The sequence below is a fragment of the Protopterus annectens genome, chromosome 12.part0 (assembly GCF_019279795.1).
Source record: "Protopterus annectens isolate FY-2018-M chromosome 12.part0, PAN1.0, whole genome shotgun sequence".
Lineage (NCBI taxonomy): Eukaryota > Metazoa > Chordata > Ceratodontiformes > Protopteridae > Protopterus > Protopterus annectens.
The window spans coordinates 1,305,150,945-1,305,170,803 of NC_056746.1; the positions used below are offsets into that span (position 1 = coordinate 1,305,150,945).

The 19,859-nt window shown below is 43.6% G+C and overlaps 1 protein-coding gene across 1 annotated transcript in view; it reads right to left on the minus strand.

Annotated features, from left to right (window-relative positions):
- The window catches only part of EFCAB8 (EF-hand calcium binding domain 8), a 3,728,836-nt gene that overhangs the window by 1,422,125 nt on the left and 2,286,852 nt on the right, over window positions 1-19,859 (minus strand). Inside the window, exon 22 of the mRNA XM_044089017.1 lies at window positions 5,972-6,042. Within this exon, the coding sequence (XP_043944952.1) occupies window positions 5,972-6,042 (71 nt within the window). The remainder of the gene's footprint in view (window positions 1-5,971; window positions 6,043-19,859) is intronic.

Here is a 19,859-nt window from a genome sequence, read left to right on the forward strand (position 1 = left end):
TACAAAGCCATTATCTCATGATTGTTAGTATTATCATGGCCTAAATCAAGCTGAATACCACTATCGTATGCAGCCTGAAAAGAATTTGGTCTTTACAATAATTGGAACATTTAGCTACAAAGATCTTATGAAGTTCATCTAGCATGTGAGTTAAAGCGTTTCAACTTTCAGGGCTAATCAACCACTGCTGCTTTGCTAAAAAGGTCTGACACAGGTTAATTTTTTTTTTCAAAGCTCCATAAAAGTTGGCTCTAGTGTGATCATGGTACTATCCGCCAATGATTTTGAATTTTGTTACTTATTGCGTTTTTAACTACAGGAAGCCCTGTAAAAGTGTGCTCCATTCAATTTTAGATGGAAGATTTGAAAATGGTAATTCTTTTAGCTACTGTGAGTGTTCTGTAATGAAACAAGAGACTTAAACAAAAACAGGGTCAGAATCCACCCACTTGACCCTCACCCATAAAATAATTTTTATATATCTAGAACAGTTTCTCTAATAAAAACAAACCCAAATATACAAAAATTGTACAAAGGTAGGCCTTCTTAGTTCTGGAAAGCTACACACTAAAGACTGTTTTCCTTGTGGATTAAGATAGAAAAAAGACAGAGTTTTTTTTGCACTCACTTGAAAGCCAAGTACAAAGTTAGATATAGACAAATGTAAAGCAAAGGAGATGGGAATGCAGTCATGGTGAGGAAAGACCCACTAAACTGGAAGGAATCTGAAAACTTATGCAAATTAGTAGTAAGAAAGCATGACCAATCTGGAAACTTCAATTACAGCCAATTAAAAGCCTAATTCTAAAAAACATATGCAAATTAGTAGCATAGAAACATAGCCAGCAGCCAGTTGGGAAGCTTCAATTACAGCAAATTAAAAGGCTAATATGAAAACAGTCACAACAACCACTCCTCCCATGTCTTTTTGTTGAAATTAGGATAAAAGACCAATGCCTTAGCCAGTATTATTATAAGTTTTTCTTGATCTGATGAAGTCTATAAGATGAAAGCACTAACCCAAATAAAGCTTATTTAAATGAATACTGACTCAGGGAGAATTATTTTGAAGATTTATAGGGATTTAATATGAAAACTTGGGAACTTCCATATAGAAGCTAAGGTTCACTCTCTTTCCTGAAACACAACATGCTCTCGGGTTACCTCTAGAACAAACTTCCACAACATTTCAAGCCAGTAGCACCTTTGCCACCTTTGAGGTAAACCTAGATACAGGTATGGGCAACATCAAATTCTCCTATGGTCTATCTTGTGCTGTCCTCTTTGAGGTTGGTAGGAACCTATGAGCATGGATTATTGGTTAAACTTCTAATAGTCTGCAAAATAATCGTGTAGTACTTACCTATAAACCTAAAAAATCATAATGTTGCATGCACTGTCACGAAAGGGGGATACTGCCAGCACAGCTATCTGGAATTTTGTAAATAATTATATGTCATTTGTGAATATCAACATGATTTATAGACAATGCATGTCTTACAACTGTATTAGAACTGTATGTCATGTGTACATTAAACTGGTTTGTACAGACATGTGTTAAAAGGTGTTTTATAACCTGCTTGTGCTTAAAATGTAACCACAGTGGGCCCTACAGGAAGAGAACAGAAATGTACATGCACAATTGAAACTGTTTAAATGTACATGTTTTAACAGTGGAAACTGGAATACAGTAGGTTAACTTCAGAAAAACAGCTGACATTAAATTACTTTATGGCTATGCAATAAAAGATGGTATCATTCAGTTTTCAATGAGCTAGAGACACACAGTCTATGTTGAAATGATTTCTGTATTAGTTTTAGGGTGAAATAATTACTAGCCTTGAAATGTGGAGAAATGTAATTGTTTTATGACTTCCAGCAACTGCCAAAGATCTGAGGTCTATGTATTTTTACAGGCAGATGTTAAATACTGCTAGCTTCTAACACTAAGGGTTTCATCTGGGATAGAGTCAGATGACAAGAAATGATGTCATTCTGCAAGCTATCCCAGCAGTAATATTTCAGATATTAATTTTGAGAACTCTTAGAGAGATAGGGCATTCTGTATTCTGTCTTGGACCTGACAAGAACCATTCACTGCAACATCCGCCTTGCTCTGTAAGTAAATTTCTAGGGTATAGCAACTCTCTTTGATATAGTCAAGAATTTAGCAAAGCTTAGTTTAGATATTTTTCTTTATTTATTTTAGACTGTCCTGCAATGTTGTTTTAAATATTTCCTGTGATTTTAAACTCATGTCATTGTGAATGTATACTGAGTATTTTATTATTCTTTTATTATTTATTATTAAGTATATTTAAACCACTTCATTGTGGCTGATTTGTCTAGAGATATTTATGTTTTGAGAGTACTTGCATATTTATTTGGTGACACTGTGTGGGTCTCTTCTATTAGCCTTGCATTTGGTCAGACTACCATTTGTATTAATATTAGTATTACACAGTAAGATTGGACACCCTTTGTTAAGGGCCTTAAAGTAGCTGATAAGGAGTTGGCTGGTGGCAGTGATAACTACCTTATAGTCTGGGCAAAAGGGGGCATAGCTAGTAAACCTGTGCCAGCCTTTCCCATGTGTAAGTGTGTGTAAATCAAACCTCAAAGAGTGTGTGTGTCAGCTACTCGGGCAAGGACACGAAGCACTGGTTGGACAGAGAGGGTGCTGGAATCTTGGCTTGGCCACTCAGCTGAGATCTCAACTCTATAGTTGTGCCAGTGAGGAGTCTTACTGGGGATCTGGAGAAACAGGGAGAAACCAGCCCCAGACTGACTGTGGTCTCTTAAGAGAAACTGCACTTGATGCAGAGAGCTGCATCTGGAAATAGTGTGTGTGTACCTGTTATCCTCCCACTTTACGTCCCCCACTGTTGCCAGTGGTGAGGATTGAAGGTCCTTAATTACTAGTCCAGTGGTGGGTTGTCACATGCACCTTCAAAACTGGTGGTTGTCTGTGGTTCAAAACTTCAAAACAAAGCTCATTAAAAACACATATTGGTCAACTATCCTGTTATTCATTTCACAGTCTAACTCTCGCTTGATGCCCTTGAATTATAGTTTTTCACAAAACATATAGGATTAGCCCAGATAATAGTATTAACATACAATTTCAACAACATAATAAGCAGATTAACTTAATACTCTATTCTACATTATAAGTCACTCATCTTTAAGAAACAGTTACAGAAGAGCAACCAATAATACATAATTTCTATACTATCATTTTAAACAGTCATGCACTAGTTTCACAGTTTAACATGTCTGCAAACATTCAGTTTCACTCTATCCAAATTTTTAATTATTTCTCATATAATCATCTATTTTTTTCCTAAACATAGCCAAAGATGTAGAGTATTTCATTTCAAAAGCCTAAGAATTAACTAAATTATATACTTGCCTCTATACAGAGGTCATACACTTCCATTTGTAGCGGGGTCCTCTTTTCTCTTAATTCAGGAAACTGTACATTGACATTAGACTTAGTTCCTTTCATAATTCAAAACTGGATATTGCTTGAAAAGCTAAACATAATTTCCATTTCACCAGTCTGTATACAATATTCTATAGTCTTAGATATTTCAAGTTATCTTTGTATGAGTGTTCACTTAAACTTCTGATCCTCTTTATGTGCCTTTTCAAAATACTCTCCAATACTATAATCTTACCCAAAGATAAAGGATAAAATGTACAGTATAGTCAATAATAGGTCTAATCAGTGATGTGAATAAGGTATTGAATATCTTAGAGTTCCTGGTCACAACAGTGTTGTGAATAAGGCCAGTCTGATGCAAAACTTACATAATCGCCTCTTGAGCAAGATACTTAAAAGAAAATCCAGTTTTTATAACTGCCCCTAGATCTTTAATATGTTCCTATTTTCAACTTTGTATGACCCATAACTATTCGGATGTTACTGTTAATACCACCTTACTTTTCTATGTATTAAATCAATTAATTTGCCCAGTCGTGTACTTCTTTTAAATAAGCATTTTTTTTCAGTATCTGACTGGTTCTTTATATCTGCTTCTACTATGAAATCATCAGCATACTTACATGTCCAAAACTTAAGAGGTCACAGGAAAACTTAAAAAAGCTCAGTTAAACAACACCTTTCCCAATATGGAACCCAGAGATACTCCCTTATTGGTACACAACTATGACAGGTGTCTGTTCTCTATAATACAATGAAAGGTCATTAACACTCAAAAAGTGCACACTGATTGGTCAGCCCAACCAGCGTGCCCACTGTAAATTGAGTATATACCAAAATAAAAAGTTTGGTTTTCCGGGCTTTCATCTGTTAATATATGCCTAGGCTTTACAGTTTTCTTGAGCTAAGAGGTCAAGAGGTATGAACAGAGAGCAGAGAAAATACAAGAAAAATCAGGTATGTTATACAAAACTAAAGAAATGTACCTGATTTTCTTTGTATTTTTGCTCTTTATCATACCTCTAAACTGCCCAAACTTCACAGTTTCTTAAAAGAAAAAAAAAGAGAAGAAGAAGAAGTAATAGAGATCTTGCTATCTCCATTACTTGCTTTCCAAAGCACTGATGTACCGTGTAAGCATGGGAATATAAGTTCCATATGCATGCGCAGTACATCAACAAAGCTGCAGGATATGGAAGCAATGCGGAAGAACACCACAGCACCATTATACAAAGACATTATTTAAGAAAAGTAAGCAATTTTTTGCTTAAATAATGTCATTGTATCATAGCAATAACCAACACTTGGGTGTGATATATTGAAGATTTAACCATTGTTGCCTTTGTGTAATCACTCAGGCTTCACCCTCATGATTAAACCACACCAACCATGGGTAAATATTCAATAAACAACACCCAGTCATTGGTTATTGCTATACTATTACACAACAGCTAACTATTTCTTTACCAACTAATAATGTAATCATATAATTATTACAGACTATAAACTTGAAACTATGTATAATACACATTTAAAAGAAGCTCTCAAGAGATGAACTGTCAATGTCTTCCTAATCCTTCTTTCAAATTACAGTCTATTCCTTGAAAATGCCTCTGAACTATTATTATCAACAGAGATGCATGCTTGACATTGCAATTAACAGGCCACATGAAACCACAACATTTTAAACATCAGTATTATATTTTCAATCAATTATGTGAAAACATTGATAACAGAACTTCATGTAGAGCCACAAATTCAGAAGTCATCATATTGTCAGGATGCACAGTCCAACAGAGTGATAAGTTTGAAATACCATAAAATACTGACCAGACAATAATATAAGTTTTATACTCACTCTGAACATCAGCCCAATATAATGTATTTTGACTAACTTGTATCCAATGTACTCTTTTTGTCATGATTATAGCTTTGTACCCAGCTCATATTTGATCAACAGATGCAGGATCTGTCTGCTCCTTAAAAAAAATCTCTTCTTCACTTTTCTCCAAATCAGAAGGCACTACTCAAAGATGACAAACTACTGTATCACTAGTTCCAAAACTGTGTTGAAAAACACACTAAACATGAAAGATGGATTTTTCCCATTTTAATTAACAGGAATGACTGCAACAAGCAAACAATCAATTTCTGGAAGCACTGTGAGACTTTCTAGACTTTTCGATTTTTAAAATCCCACATTTTATTCACTAATAACCTTCACCAAATGAATGAATGAACATTGATGAATAAGACTTGTGACACTATCAATAGCACATAATTTGTGTGTTTGAAAGGCTAAACATATTTCACGGTGGACTTATTTCCAATCCCTTTTAATGTACATGTTATCACAGTTTTTTTTTTTTGCTCTGGACATCCTTGACAGTTTAATATTATTGGTTTAATGCAAGTAATTTAAAGGTACAACTAAAATATGTAAAGGCTAAACATTTAACATAATTTATGAATTTGTAAGAGGCACAGAAAGAAAATGCTTTCCATATAACATGCAGTATTACTTACAGGTACCACGTAACTCTTTTACTCCAGCCAGAGATATAAATCCGTTGATTAATATAAGCTATGCCAGTAATCTAAAGTAAAAGAAACATTAATATACTGAAACATGGTTAAATTATTAGCTTTGTGATTATATACAAGAATAAATCCATTAGTACATTTAAGAAAAAATATTATTAGCAATCTGAAAGAATCTCAGGCTAGAGGCTAAAAAGTTACATGTGAAGAGTTTGGGATAAAAATCGCACTTCTGCAAGTTAACCGTCTTTGTTCTTCACCTACCACATTAATACATGGCTCATTTAAGTGATTCAACCAGATAGCTGTTCAGATGCTACTCTATTCAAGGAACTGAAACTAAGATATCATCATTCTTCGCAGAATGTCACAAGCTTGAACAGAACTACAAATGGCACATACATTGCTCTTTCCCTTAGACATACCTCTTGTAACCTACCTGCCATGATACTTCAAAGAAAAAAAGTTCAGGTAATTATTAAATGTTAAAAAAGGACTATTTAATGATCTGAAGATGTCAATGAGGTCCTTCAAAGACATTATTATGAACAGCAAAAGACAAACAGTGGAAGGGGAACTACACCTGTGGATTAGTTATGAATACAAACAGACTTAAAAAATAAACAGAGTGAAATAATTGAATAACATTATTAAGACTGAAGACAGGCTTCCTGGTCTGCATCTGTGGCATAGTCAGATAAAGCCATGGTTTTGACTCAGATGAACAAAGTTTGACTAGCATCTCGGTGCTAGAACAGCTGGGCAAAGAATGGTGGGAGCCAGCAGTTCATGGCAACTTAGCCATTCTGTGGAAGGGAGGAATGGTGGTCCCAGTCAGCTAAATTGGTCTTATGCAAGAGGAAGCTTGCATGACAAAAATGGCTGCAGGACCAGGGGACATGGCCTTGGTGTTCCAAGCCAGAGATGACAGCCCTTGTACACATGTGGGTGGGAGCATGCACACATCATGGAAGGGTAAAAAAATCAGCCACCATGGAGCAGGATTAGGGATTTAACCAGAAAATCCCTGATGGCTGCACGTATGACAGCTACCAAAGAAGGGAGGGCTGATAGTAGGCAAGTTATGTGGAGGTAGAATACATGAAAAACAAGAAAAAGAACTCAACATTTAGGATTTTAAAAATCTCTCTAAAAATCACAATAATATAGGGACCTCCGAAAGGAGACCTCAGTGTTGCAAACTTGAATCCGGACAGCTGATTCAAGAGGACCGGGCCTATATTGGTAAAAGTTAACTTACAGGAATAATCCAAGAAAGTAATCTGAACAGCCAGCACCCCATCTGATGGTCTGAGGGGCCTAGCTGGAATTTATGAGAACAGAGCTGGATCTAGCACAAGAAATCCTAGGCAGTTGCACAGTGCCCTGCGCTGGCTGGAGGAACCCAACTCCAATATGCATGCCAGTATTACATTTTCTGTGGCTGCTGTACGAGTCACTGATGCCTATTCATGGTCGCTAAGTTCCACAACTGCATATCAGTAACTGCTTTAAAAAATGTGACCCCGCAAGGGATTTTAAGTAACAACTTCTGCTCATTCTCTTTGATTGATTGCTGTTTCTCTCAGACCAAATGCGAGCTGTACAGATGTCTGACATTACCTTGTAGTCAGCCAATCAGGTGATAAGGCATCTGTGCAGTTCCAATAAGAACTAATGAAATCCTTCAGGTGCAGAAAGGTTCCTGCAATGGAGTGATTAGCACTGGCCATCTGGATGTGCAGCTCTCCACTGACAAGTTTAATATGGCTGTCATCACAATGAAAAAAACATTTAAAGTGTGCCTTGCTTTTGAGATTTGATAAGGATAAACCACATGGCAGAAAAATTCTTGTCATATGATGGTGGGTCAGTGCCTCAAAGTCAAAGTAATATATTATTGTGATTTATCTCTTCTAACCAGGATCACTGATTTATGGGGTAAAGTCTCTTTAAAACATGACTCTCTGCCGATTGGTCAGTGCTGAAGAACCTCTCTTATAATCTCAGAAGGATTTACTGATCGACCTTTCTGGTAACCTCAGTGTACACGTGCGCGCGCGCGCGCGTGTGTGTGTGTGTGTGTGTGTGTGTGTATGCGTGTGCACATGTGGGCATGTGTGTGTGTGTGTGTGTGAGCGTGTGTGTGTGTGTGTGTGTATATATGTTTGGAGGAATGGGACCCAGGAAGCTCTGTCAACAACCCATTCATCCATCCTCAACCCCTTTTCCCATTTTGCAGATGGGATCAAGGTATCACTTTAACAGTGACAGTCAACTCGAGTCAAGGCTTACACCGGCAGTTGGCTAGCCCTACCATGGTAGTGCATCTGTACCACTCACTTGTGCACACGCACACACACACACACACACCTACGGCCAATTTTAGTGTCCAATCCACCTACTGCATGTGAGAGGAAACCGGAGTGCCTGTTGGAACCCCACACAACCGACACATGCATACTCTGCGCAGAAGGCACCCCAGCTGGGAATCAAACCAGAGAACATCTTGCTGTGAAGCGACAATGCTAACCGCTACACCACTGCAGCCACCCACAATAGGAAGCCATATTTAAAGGCAGTCATATGTCAGCACTTGACAGGGTTAGCAACAACAGTCACCTAGGCAGTAAATGCTACTCAAAAGAAGTGACAGAAAAGGAAAAGGAGGATAGGGATAGAAAATCAGTGTACATGAAGCCTTGATATACAGCTAATGGGGGCCAGTGACCCCATACTTAGTAAATGTGAGAGTACTGTTCAGTTTATATGAATCCAAACAAAATGTTAGCAGGCCATTATACCAAGCAAAAGGACAGCCTGTGTTCATATGCAGCACTTAGGGAAACTGTATTTTTCCCATCTAACTGCTCTGACAGAAATAAAGCAAGTCTGATTATCACTCAGACAAAACAAGACGCACACATACACATAAATCATACCCCTGTGGTACAGATGGATGAAGCCTTGAATGTGACCCAGATGACTTGTGTTCAATTAGTTTCACAAGTGCTGGAAGGGGTAGGCTAGGGTAGATGGGAATGAACAACTTCAGTCAGTTTGCCTACCTTAGGAGGAGGGAGAAAGTTCTGTCTTGCCACTTGGGTAACACACAGAGGAGTACTGGGTATTGCACCCATGGGGAGTGAGCCTGGTGACACAAACCTCCAGTATAGTGCAGTAGCATGCACCGGGGACAGACAACAGCTATGGTACATCTCAAAAGAAATGCCACAGGGAGTAAGGCTCTGAGGGATAGTCCTCTTGATCAGCTAACTGGTCTACTACCCACTGCCTAGCTCTGACTTCTAAATGAGGACCAAGGCTGGTGAGCTCAACTTGGGGAACGAATAGGCCTTTAGGTCTCTTGCCCTGGGGAGAGGGATTGGCCCAGTCCTTGCACTAACTGAAACAGACAAACAGCAAACAGGTAACATCTGGGTTATAGGTCTCTTTCCCTCCGTGGGGTAGGTACCAGAACTTAGTGAGCCCTCAGGAAAAGGAATAAATGGGTCAGTTAAAAAAAAGGCATGTGCACAAATGCACACACACGGAAAGAAGAAAGACACTTATTCCATGTGAGATGAACTCAGATGGAACGTTATGGTGAGTACATAACTTCTTAATCTGAAGTAGTTAACTTCATTTGTGCAGTAACCTGTGGGACAGAGTCCCCAGCTACCTGAATCTTGGGCAGCCATCATGGAAGGATGTTCCAGATCACTGCAGAGCCAAAGGATGCTCTCCCTCTGGAGATAATATCCAGCTTATAATGGTTGATAAAGGTTTGAGATGAGGCCCAAGTGGCGGCCGAACAAATATCATCTAAAGGAACCCTGGATCTAAAAGCAGCAAAGGTAGACATAGATCGGGTAGAGTGGGCACGGACTCCCTGAGGCGCGGGCCTACCAGAACTTTCATAAGCCAAAAGAATACATTGCGAGATCCATCGAGACAACGTAACTTTGGATACCGATTTACCCAAATTCTTTTTGGCAAAGGAGACGAACAACTGGTCGGATTGCCTATGACCAGATGTCCTGTGAATATAGAATCGAAGTTGGCTATGCACATCCAACGAGTGTAATTTGTATTCTCCTTTGTTGTGCTAGTTGGGAAAGAAGACTGGCAGATTAATGGACTGGTTGATATTAGATTCCGAAGCAACCTTTGGGAGAAAGGAGGGATTGGTCCTGAGGTAGACTCTATCCTTGTGGAAGGTTAGATATGGGGGTTTGACACAAAGGGCCTGAATTTCAGAAACTCTTCTGGCAGAGGTGATGGCGACGAGAAAGGTCGTCTTCCAAGACAAATACTTGAGTTCCACTGAAGCTGCAAGCTCAAAGGGGGGAGCTGTCAAAGCCTGAAGCACTAACGACAAATCCCACGGAGGTACCACTTCCTTTACTGGAGGTCTGAGCAGGAAGGTGCTCTTCAGGAAGGTCTTGCACAGCTTTGAAGTGATCAAGGGACGCAGATCATGTCCAACATGGTAGTGAGAGATAGCTGCTAGTTGAACCTTGACAGTGGAACAGCTAGCTCCCTGGTGAAATAATCCTGATAAGAAGTCTAGCACCACAGGTAAAGGAGCTGTGAAGGGATCCAAGTTTTGACGTTCTGCCCAGATAGAGAAACATCTCCATTTGCTACTGTAAACTTTCCTAGTAGAAGGCTTATGGGCTGCAACTAGAATAGCTTTGACTGGGGAAGAGATGCCGGGAGCCCTGGCTAGGAGTGGAACTGGAGCAGCCAAGCTGTGAGCTTGAGGCTGTCCAGATTCGGGGTCGGGAGACCCAGAGGGTGGGAGATCAGATTCGGGAGGGGATCTAGAATCCAAGGAGGATTCACCAGATGAGACCAAAGGTAAGGAAACCAGGTTTGACGAGGCCAGAATGGGGCAATGAGGATAATTCTGCTCCCCAACTGACTGGCTTTCTGTAGAAACTTTAGCATCAGGGGAGGGGGATAAGCATAAAGCAGACAGGGAGGCCAAACATGCACCAGAGCGTCTCTCGGGGATTCCCCGACATGGGGAATTAAAGTGAAATAGCTGTTGCATTTGGTGTTTGAGAGAGAGGCGAAAAGATCGCAACACGGCTGCCCCCATTTGGCAAAAATCGGATTCGCTACATGCGGATTGAGAAACCACTCGTAAGGGGAAAGGATGGTGCGACTGAGTTTGTCCACCAGGATGTTGCAATGTGAAAACGGTTGGTGGAGATCGCCCATTCCCACACTCTCATGGCCTCTCGACAGAGCGGGTAAGACCTGGTTCTCCCTTGTTTGTTGATGTACCAGACAACCGGCATGTTGTCCGTCTGGATCACAATCGTCCCTACAGGAAGAAGGTCCTGAAGTGCTTGCAACGCTAACAGCACTGCCCTCATCTCTAGGACATTGATATGCAAAGAGGTCTCCGTATCGTTCCACGTGCCTTGGACAGTCCTGCCCGAAGAGTGCCCCCCCACCCGAGGCGAGAGGCGTCCGTGGTCACCGTGGCCAGGGGAGGGACCATAGAGAAGGGGCGTCCCGTGTGGAGATCCAGAGATTGCAGCCACCACACGAGAGCCCTCTTGCAAGCCCTGCTGAGGGAAATGGGATGACTCAGAGGGTAGTGAAGAAAAGACCACTGGACTTGGAGGGTCCACTGTAAGACCCTCATGTTGAGACGTGCCATAGGTAACAAGTTGATTGCCGCTGCCATCGAGCCTAGAGCCCTCAGGACCAACTCTGCCAGAGGAGATGAAGATAGAAGAATTGGCCATTTTGGGTCATTTCCTGTCTTTTCCAGCCCCCTGCTATAAAGCACGCTTTGGCGGGCTTTTCTGGCTATAGAGAACTCAGCACAGCTCCTCGTGGTGTCCAGCAGAGTTCCTAGAGCAGCAGAGACCAGAAAAGACAAACTTTCCAGATTCTAAGTATTTTTTCTGCATTTTCGACTTTTTAAGCCTTTCGATTGCTATTTCTGCCTGTTTTATTCTGCTATTACCTGTTTTTACTGTTTTAATAGCTTGAATTGTTTATTGCACTTGCTTGTTTAAGTTTTGCTTAAAAGTTAAACAACAGGCTAATACACTCAAGTGTACTAGCTTTTGATAGCATTTAGTCGAAAAACACAGCATTTATTGTATTTTCTGCCTATCTGAAAAAAACTTGAAAAACAAAAAATACTCTTGTTTTCCATACTTTTCTAATAGTTTGTTCCAGTGATCAGATTTTGCTGATCCCTGGGCTTTGTCTTGGTTCCTGTTTTCTCCATTTTCCTTGTTTGGTCAAGGGGTAGTTTCTTTACTCACTAGTGGGAGTAGGGAGTACTGAGCTGCCTGTTTGTCCTCAGAGGAGTGGTTTAAGGCAGTAACTTGTAGTTTATTGGCCATTTTGGGTCATTTCCTGTCTTTTCCAGCCCCCTGCTATAAAGCATGCTTTGGTGGGCTTTTCTGGCTATAGAGAACTCAGCACAGCTCCTCGTGGTGTCCAGCAGAGTTCCTAGAGCAGCAGAGACCAGAAAAGACAAACTTTCCAAATTCTAAGTATTTTTTCTGCATTTTCGACTTTTTAAGCCTTTCGATTGCTATTTCTGCCTGTTTTATTCTGCTATTACCTGTTTTACTGTTTTTAATAGCTTGAATTGTTTATTGCACTTGCTTGTTTAAGTTTTGCTTAAAAGTTAAACAACAGGCTAATACACTCAAGTGTACTAGCTTTTGATAGCATTTAGTCGAAAAACACAGCATTTATTGTATTTTCTGCCTATCTGAAAAAAACTTGAAAAAAAAAAAATACTCTTGTTTTCCATACTTTTCTAATAGTTTGTTCCAGTGATCAGATTTTGCTGATCCCTGGGCTTTGTCTTGGTTCCTGTTTTCTCCATTTTCCTTGTTTGGTCAAGGGTAGTTTCTTTACTCACTAGTGGGAGTAGGGAGTACTGAGCTGCCTGTTTGTCCTCAGAGGAGTGGTTTAAGGCAGTAACTTGTAGTTTATTGGCCATTTTGGGTCATTTCCTGTCTTTTCCAGCCCCTGCTATAAAGCACTTTGGCGAATTAGCGAATTTGCATAAATTAGCGGTTTAGCTGAGCTGCCACTGTTGCACACTAGGGCAGCGCCGGTTAAGCAGGTTTAAACTATTCGGGCTACTTAAAGTCCACTCTTCAAATTTTCCCTTAAAACTACCTTCCTCGAACTATACTACTGATCAAATCAGCGTATCCTATAACTAAAAAGATCATCTCTACTTGACTCCAAGTAGACTATTCTCTATCTGTTAAACCTAGCACTTGCTCCTACAGTACTTATTACCTTGATATGGCACTCTTGTCATAGTACCCCAAAAAGGTAACCCCCCATTTCTCGGTCACCCACGTCCCCCTGAATCTTTTTTAAAGTTTTTGTCTATCCTTCTAGCATGTCGAGGGATCAGTTGCTAGTGTCCTCTCCTGCTCAGCTGGTGAACCTGGGAATATTGAGGCAATGTTACAATTGCCTCATGTACACAGACAACCCTCTCCTCCTCCCACAAAACACAAATACATGCGAGAGATGCAACTATACGGCCAAACTGGAGGCTGAGCTCTCTCAACAAAGGACTGGCAAGACCAGTCAGGAGGAGAAGGTTACCACACACACTATAGACCCAGTCTCACATACTACCATTACAACCTCAAATCATACAAATAAACACACAAAGACATACTCGGAGGCTCTGATCAAAAATCTACCAAAACAGCAGAGGCCACCAAAGCAGACACCCAAACAACCACCACCTCAGAACACAACACCTGCAACACATAGACCTCACAGTCAGAGTGTCAAACAGTCACAGCCCTTAAGGCCAAACACAATGCCAGACACACTAGTCATTAGTGACTCCATAGTCAGACACACTGGCGTCCCGCTCACCAGACTGAGTAAGGAGAAGGTCACAGTAAGCTGCCTGTCGGGCGCTAGAATCCGCCACATAACGCAAGCACTCAGGTCTCTCAACAGCAGGTACAAATATGACTCAGTCATTGTCCACGCTGGTGTAAACGACCTGAGGCGTGCCTCCTTGGACTACATGAAAAGAGACATTGAGGAGCTCTCTGATTATGTAGCCCAGGCAGGTATGACCCTGACCTTGAGCAGTATCCTACCTTCACCAAGAATGATGCCACAATACAGAGATAAGATGATCAGCTTTAACAATTGGCTTAAACACTGGTGTCATTCAAAGGGGATCCAGTATCTGTCTGCCTGGGATGACATGCTGGACAAGCCACGCTGCTCGCAAGGGACGGCTTGCACCTGTCACCCTGGGATTCCGGATATTGGCAAAGGCTCTTGCCACCCCCATAGTGCCTTTTTAGGCAAGGCTCAAATTCTAAATATACCACCCTAGAACACAAAAAGGAAAAAACTAAGGGTAATGCTGCTCAATGCCAGAAGTCTAAATCTCAAAATGCACACACTCGAGGCCCTTCTCAGTATGGAGAACATCGATGTCTGTGCTGTGACAGAAACCTGGTTCAAGGCTCCTGAGAGCACCCCAGCTATCAGGTTTTACCTCATATCATGCGTTCCGGCCCCAAAATCCGGACAATACCAAGAAAGGAGGGTATCCATATTCATCAAGGACACCCACACCTCAAGACTGGTGGCAACGCACGATGCATCGGAGACCATCCAGGTGCAATTAACCATAGGCAAGACTGCTCTGCAAATTGTAGCATGTTACAGGCCACCCTCACAAACTCAGGAACCTCACATGGCCTTCCTGAAAACACTAGAGGGATAAATGTATCACCAAACACCATCATACTAGGTGACTTCAATTACCCTAATATAGACTGGGAACACTACTCAAGCCCAAACACCCTAGCCCAAAAGTTCCTGGAATTCATAAACTCAAATGCCATGGAACAACTAGTCACCATCCCCACAAGAGGAGATAACATACTTGATCTCATCATCACGAACATGGGAGCACAATGTTCAACACCGGAAGTATACCCCTCACTGGTGAGATCAGATCACAAACTAATCTCGCTGGAGGTCCTCATCCCACCCCACCTGAAATAAAAAAGACCACAGTAAAGAACTTCTCAAAAGCCGACTTCACACTTCTAAAGACTAGTGTGGTCTCCTTTAAGGCCCCGAGCGGAAAACAGTACTCAAGCAGCTGAATCACTTACAAATGCCTTCTACCAGCATCTGCAGGACTGCATGGATAAGGCAATCCCAAACAAAACAAAGACTCTTTGTACCAAAGGCAAGCGTCCAGTCTGGTGGACCCCAGCCATAAACAAACTCTACAACAAAAGGAGGAAGCTACTACAAGATAGAGCAAAATCCTTAAAAGGTAAGACACCCTTGATCACTATAAGTAAAAACTAAGAGCTCTCATAAAATCATCCAAAGCAAATTTCGAGAGAAAAATAGCTAAAGACTCAAAAGACAATCATAAGGCCTTCTTTAGCTATGTTAGAAACCTAGGAGGAAACTCCCAGATATGCTCAGAACTAGTTCAAAATGATGTGAAGATTACTGATCCTACAGACATTGCCAACATACTGGCTGACAGGTTCAGTGCAAACTTCTCCCCAAAAGGAGAGATATCTATACCAAACGATTGCAGCCCCCAAACATCTCCAGCCCAAGTGAGAACTGCTCTTTCCAAAGCAAAAAACACAGCATCCATGGGACCTGATGGTGTCCCCGGCTGTGTGCTCCACGAACTCAATGAGGAATTAAACCCACAGCTAGGACAGCTGTTTAATCAAAGTCTTACCTCTGGATACGTACCCAGGAGTGGCGCACTGCAACTGTGGTCCCACTTCACAAAGGCGGTGCCTCCACCGACCCTGGAAATTACCGCCCATTAGCTTGACAAGCCTTATCTGCAAAGCCATGGAGAGGATCATAATGGACCTCATAAATAAAGACATAGGGAATTTGCAGACTTTGGATCCAACCCAGTTTGGCTTTGTCAAAGGCAGATCATGCCTTTTAAACTTGGTTGACTTTTTGAAACAGTCACCAAAGCCATTGATGAGGAAAGGCAGTCCATACAGCCTACCTCGATCTGGCTAAGGCCTTGATACAATACCCCACTCGGGTATCATTGAAAAACTCATCAGCTTAAATGTTAACCCATACATCACAAGATGGGTTGCAAACTGGCTGAGTGACAGAACCCACAGGGTCAGAGTTGCTGGCGCCATGTCAGACTCAAAGCCTGTCACAAGTGGTGTCCCACAGGGCTCAGTCCTGGGCCCACTCTTGTTTGGCATCTACTTTTCAGTACAAGCAAACACAGGAGGGTTATGGCTGACAAAGTTTGCAGATGACTGCAAACTGGGCCATAGTAGAAAACACATCTGACACAGATATCCTTCAGAAGGGTCTCACAGAAGCGGATAACTGGTGCCAGAGCCGCCTAAAGTTAAATGCCAAAAATGCATAGTCATACCCTTCGGGAAAAACAAGGTTACCCCTAGCTACCAAATAGGTGGCAATCCACTGAGCACAGAAGAAGTTATCAGGGACCTGGGGACCCAGGTTGATAGTAGTCTGTCATTCGACACCCATGTAGCTAAAGTAGTTAGGAAGACCTTCTACATTGCCCACCTTATCATGAAGGGATTCTCATCTAGATCAAGGGAGGTCATAGTCTCCCTTTACTCATCACTCATCAGACCAATGATTGAGTACAATGCCCCATTCGGAATGTATCTGACCCGACACTTGCAGCAGCTGGAGAGGCCACAAAAGTTCCTCACCAAAAGGATAAAGGGTCTCAAAATCTGTCCTATGCTGCCCGACTGAAAGAACTCCAGCTCTATTCAGTCGCCACTTGCTCAGAGGTGACCTTTGCCTAACATACAAGGCCATGTCAAACCCAGATTTGATGAATATGCTTCACCTTAAAAAATCTAGATCCATCAGAGCCACAAGGGCGGGAGACTTAAACCTCGACACGGCTATTAATAGGACGTGCTGGAGGGATAGATTCATCACCCAAAGACTCCCTATGCTGTGGAACAAAATCCCGGTACATGTGAGGCAGAGCACCTCGCTGGCCTTGTTCAAGAGAAATCTTGACCAATGGATGGGAGATCGCAGATATACCCCAGGGATTACCTCAGTGTCACTGCTCGACAGAGGCACAGCAAAATAATGGGTATAGTTCCCCATACTAAAGGGGTGGCATAAGCCACAAAACGATGGGCTAGGCTTGTAAATGCCCTCGGGCAGATAGCCTAGTATGAACCTATGAACATGAAACCTCAGGGTTCGAAGTCTCTCTGGGGTTAAGAAGGCTACAAGATTGATTGTGTTTAACCTGGCCCCAATGAAATCTATGACTCGGGTCGGGGTGGGAGCAGATTTGTCTATATTTATTGTGATCCCTAGCCAGGGAGCAAGGCGAAGAAAATGATCCCTGGCTGTACAGAGTAGATGCCTTGTAGAGGCGGTCAGGAGCCAGTCGTCCAGGTACGGAAAAACCTGTATTCCCTGGAGTCTCAGGTGGGCTGCTATCACTGCTAACACTTTGGTAAACACCCTGGGGGCTGAGGTGAGACCAAAGGGGAGAGCCCTGAATTGGTAATGACTGGCCCCTAGCCGGAAGCGGAGAAACCTCCTGGATCATCTGTCCATTAGAATATGGTAGTACACTTCCTTGAGGTCTATCAAGCACATCCAATCGTTCTCCCGTAATAGGGGGAGAATAGATTGAAGAGTGACCATCCGGAACTTTTCTTTGGTCACTGAAAAGTTCAAAAGGAAGAGATTGAGGATTGGCCTTAAGTCCCCCGTCTTTTTTGGCACCAAAAAGAACCTGGAGTAAAAATCCAATCCGAGCTGGTCTGGGGGGACGTGTTGGATGGCTCTTTTTTCTAGGAGCTGCCGGATTTCCGCAGCTGCGACCTCTCTCTGATCGGGTGGGACATCGGGGAGGTGTTTGGGGAAGAGAAGAAGGCAAGAGAAGGGGATCTGGTAACCTCTGGATATGATGCGAAGCACCCAGCCGTCTGTCATGATGAACTCCCAAGCTGCCAGGTGCCTCAAGAAACGCCCCCCGACTGCCTCCAGAGTGGAGCAATCGAGCAACCCTTCAGGGCTGTTGCGTGGGCCGATCAGAGAAAGGTTCTCTGGACCCAAAGTTCTTCGGGCCCCCTCTGCCTCTAGGGCGGCGTCCTCCCTGTCCTCTTCTGCCGTGGAAGGACTGGGGGTCCGGAGCGGACTGGGATTGTTGCGACTTCCGGAACCACATCTTCTTCTGTCCCTTTTGGTTCTTGGAGAAGGACCTCTGGGGAGCAGAGAAGCGGAATCCGACGGCAGACAACGTCTTCCCGTCCTTTTTGCTCTGGACCAAGGTGTTGCGAATGGTCTTCCCAACTAGGGCAGAACCATCAAAAGGGGCATTTGCGAAAGACGCCTTGAAAGGTTCCGCGAAATCACAATGCCGGAGCCAGGCCTAACGCCTCATGACGAGACCTGCTCCGCTGGCTCTAGCGGCTCCTTCCGTGGCATGGGATAGTAGCCGCATAGAGGTATTGGAAATGGACCTAAGAGTGGCCATACGGGTGGAGTACAACTGTTTGTCCTCCACTGACATGGACTCCGGGGGGCGATGCAGCGTATTCTTTAATAAGATCCCGCTGCAGCCGAATGACGTGTGCCATGTAGTTCAGTGACCTCACCGAGAAGGACGCTGAACTAAACACCCGCTTCCCTAAGCGGTCCATCGCTCGGGACTCCTTGCCCGGGGGGGTGGACCGAGGGGCTCTCCTGAGCTAGTTCCCTCTTAGTGGCTGCCGCCATCAACATGGAATCTACGGGGGGGACCCTTGCTCCAGTGGGGCCTGTCGGCAGGGGGACTGAGGATCCTGTCAGGGTGTTTCGGGACTGGCTCCACAGTGTCCGGCTCCTTCCATGCTCTGGTGGTAATCAGGTCCACCAGGGGGTCGGCCGGAGGGGACACCCAAGAGGTAGAAGGGCCTGCTTCAAATGCCTCCAGGAACACGGCTTCGTCTGAGGTCGGCTTTGGGGCAGACCACCCCCCCTCTGATCCTAAGCATTTCCATGATGTCACCAAAGGGGACATCCTCGGGAGGTGACCTTGGGGAGCCTTCCCCCTCCTCCAAATCCGTGTCTTCAGTTAAGGACTCAGGGGAGTCCAAGTGCCTCCTCTTGCACTTCCGCTTGTGGAGGATCTCCTCGGGGGGGGGCTGTCCGAGGAGGCCTCACCAGCAACATCCTGTTCCAATGGAACAACCTGGGACATTGAAGCAGGCTGTCCCTGGGGCCGGGTGATGGAAGTCAGACCCAACAGGGAAGGAGTGTGGGGCGGAGCTGTGGCAAGGTCCGGGGGCCTGGAAGCAGTCGACAGAGCCCTCTCCACCACATCGAACGCCGAGGGAGAGCCGCTCTCTCTGGGATCCGAGAGAGGGCCCTCACTCGGATCCGACAGGCGGATCGGTGCCGGCGTCGACGCAATCGGATTCGACGGCCCAGTATGCTCCGACCTGGACAGCGCCGAAGGCATACTGAAACCCTCGGATCCGAAGCTCAGCCCTCTGCTCCGAGAGCTCGGATCTGACAAAAACTGACCCGACAGGCTCGAGGGAAGAGTCGGCGCCAAAGTACCCGAGACTATCGGCGCTGACCCACCCCCGGTTCCAAGGCTGCCCGGCTCCGAAGGCTCTGAACCCGGGAAGCAGGACAGAGAAAGAGCTATCGGGGCAAAGAAAGGGGTCGAGCTCCCCCCTGGAGGGGGGGGGAGGCAGGAGCACTCCCATCTGCAGTTGGGGGCCTGGAGGAATCTTCGCATCATCCAGTCCAAGTCTGCATCGGAAAGGCTACATGTAGATCTCGAAGAGGCCACCAAAGCGGG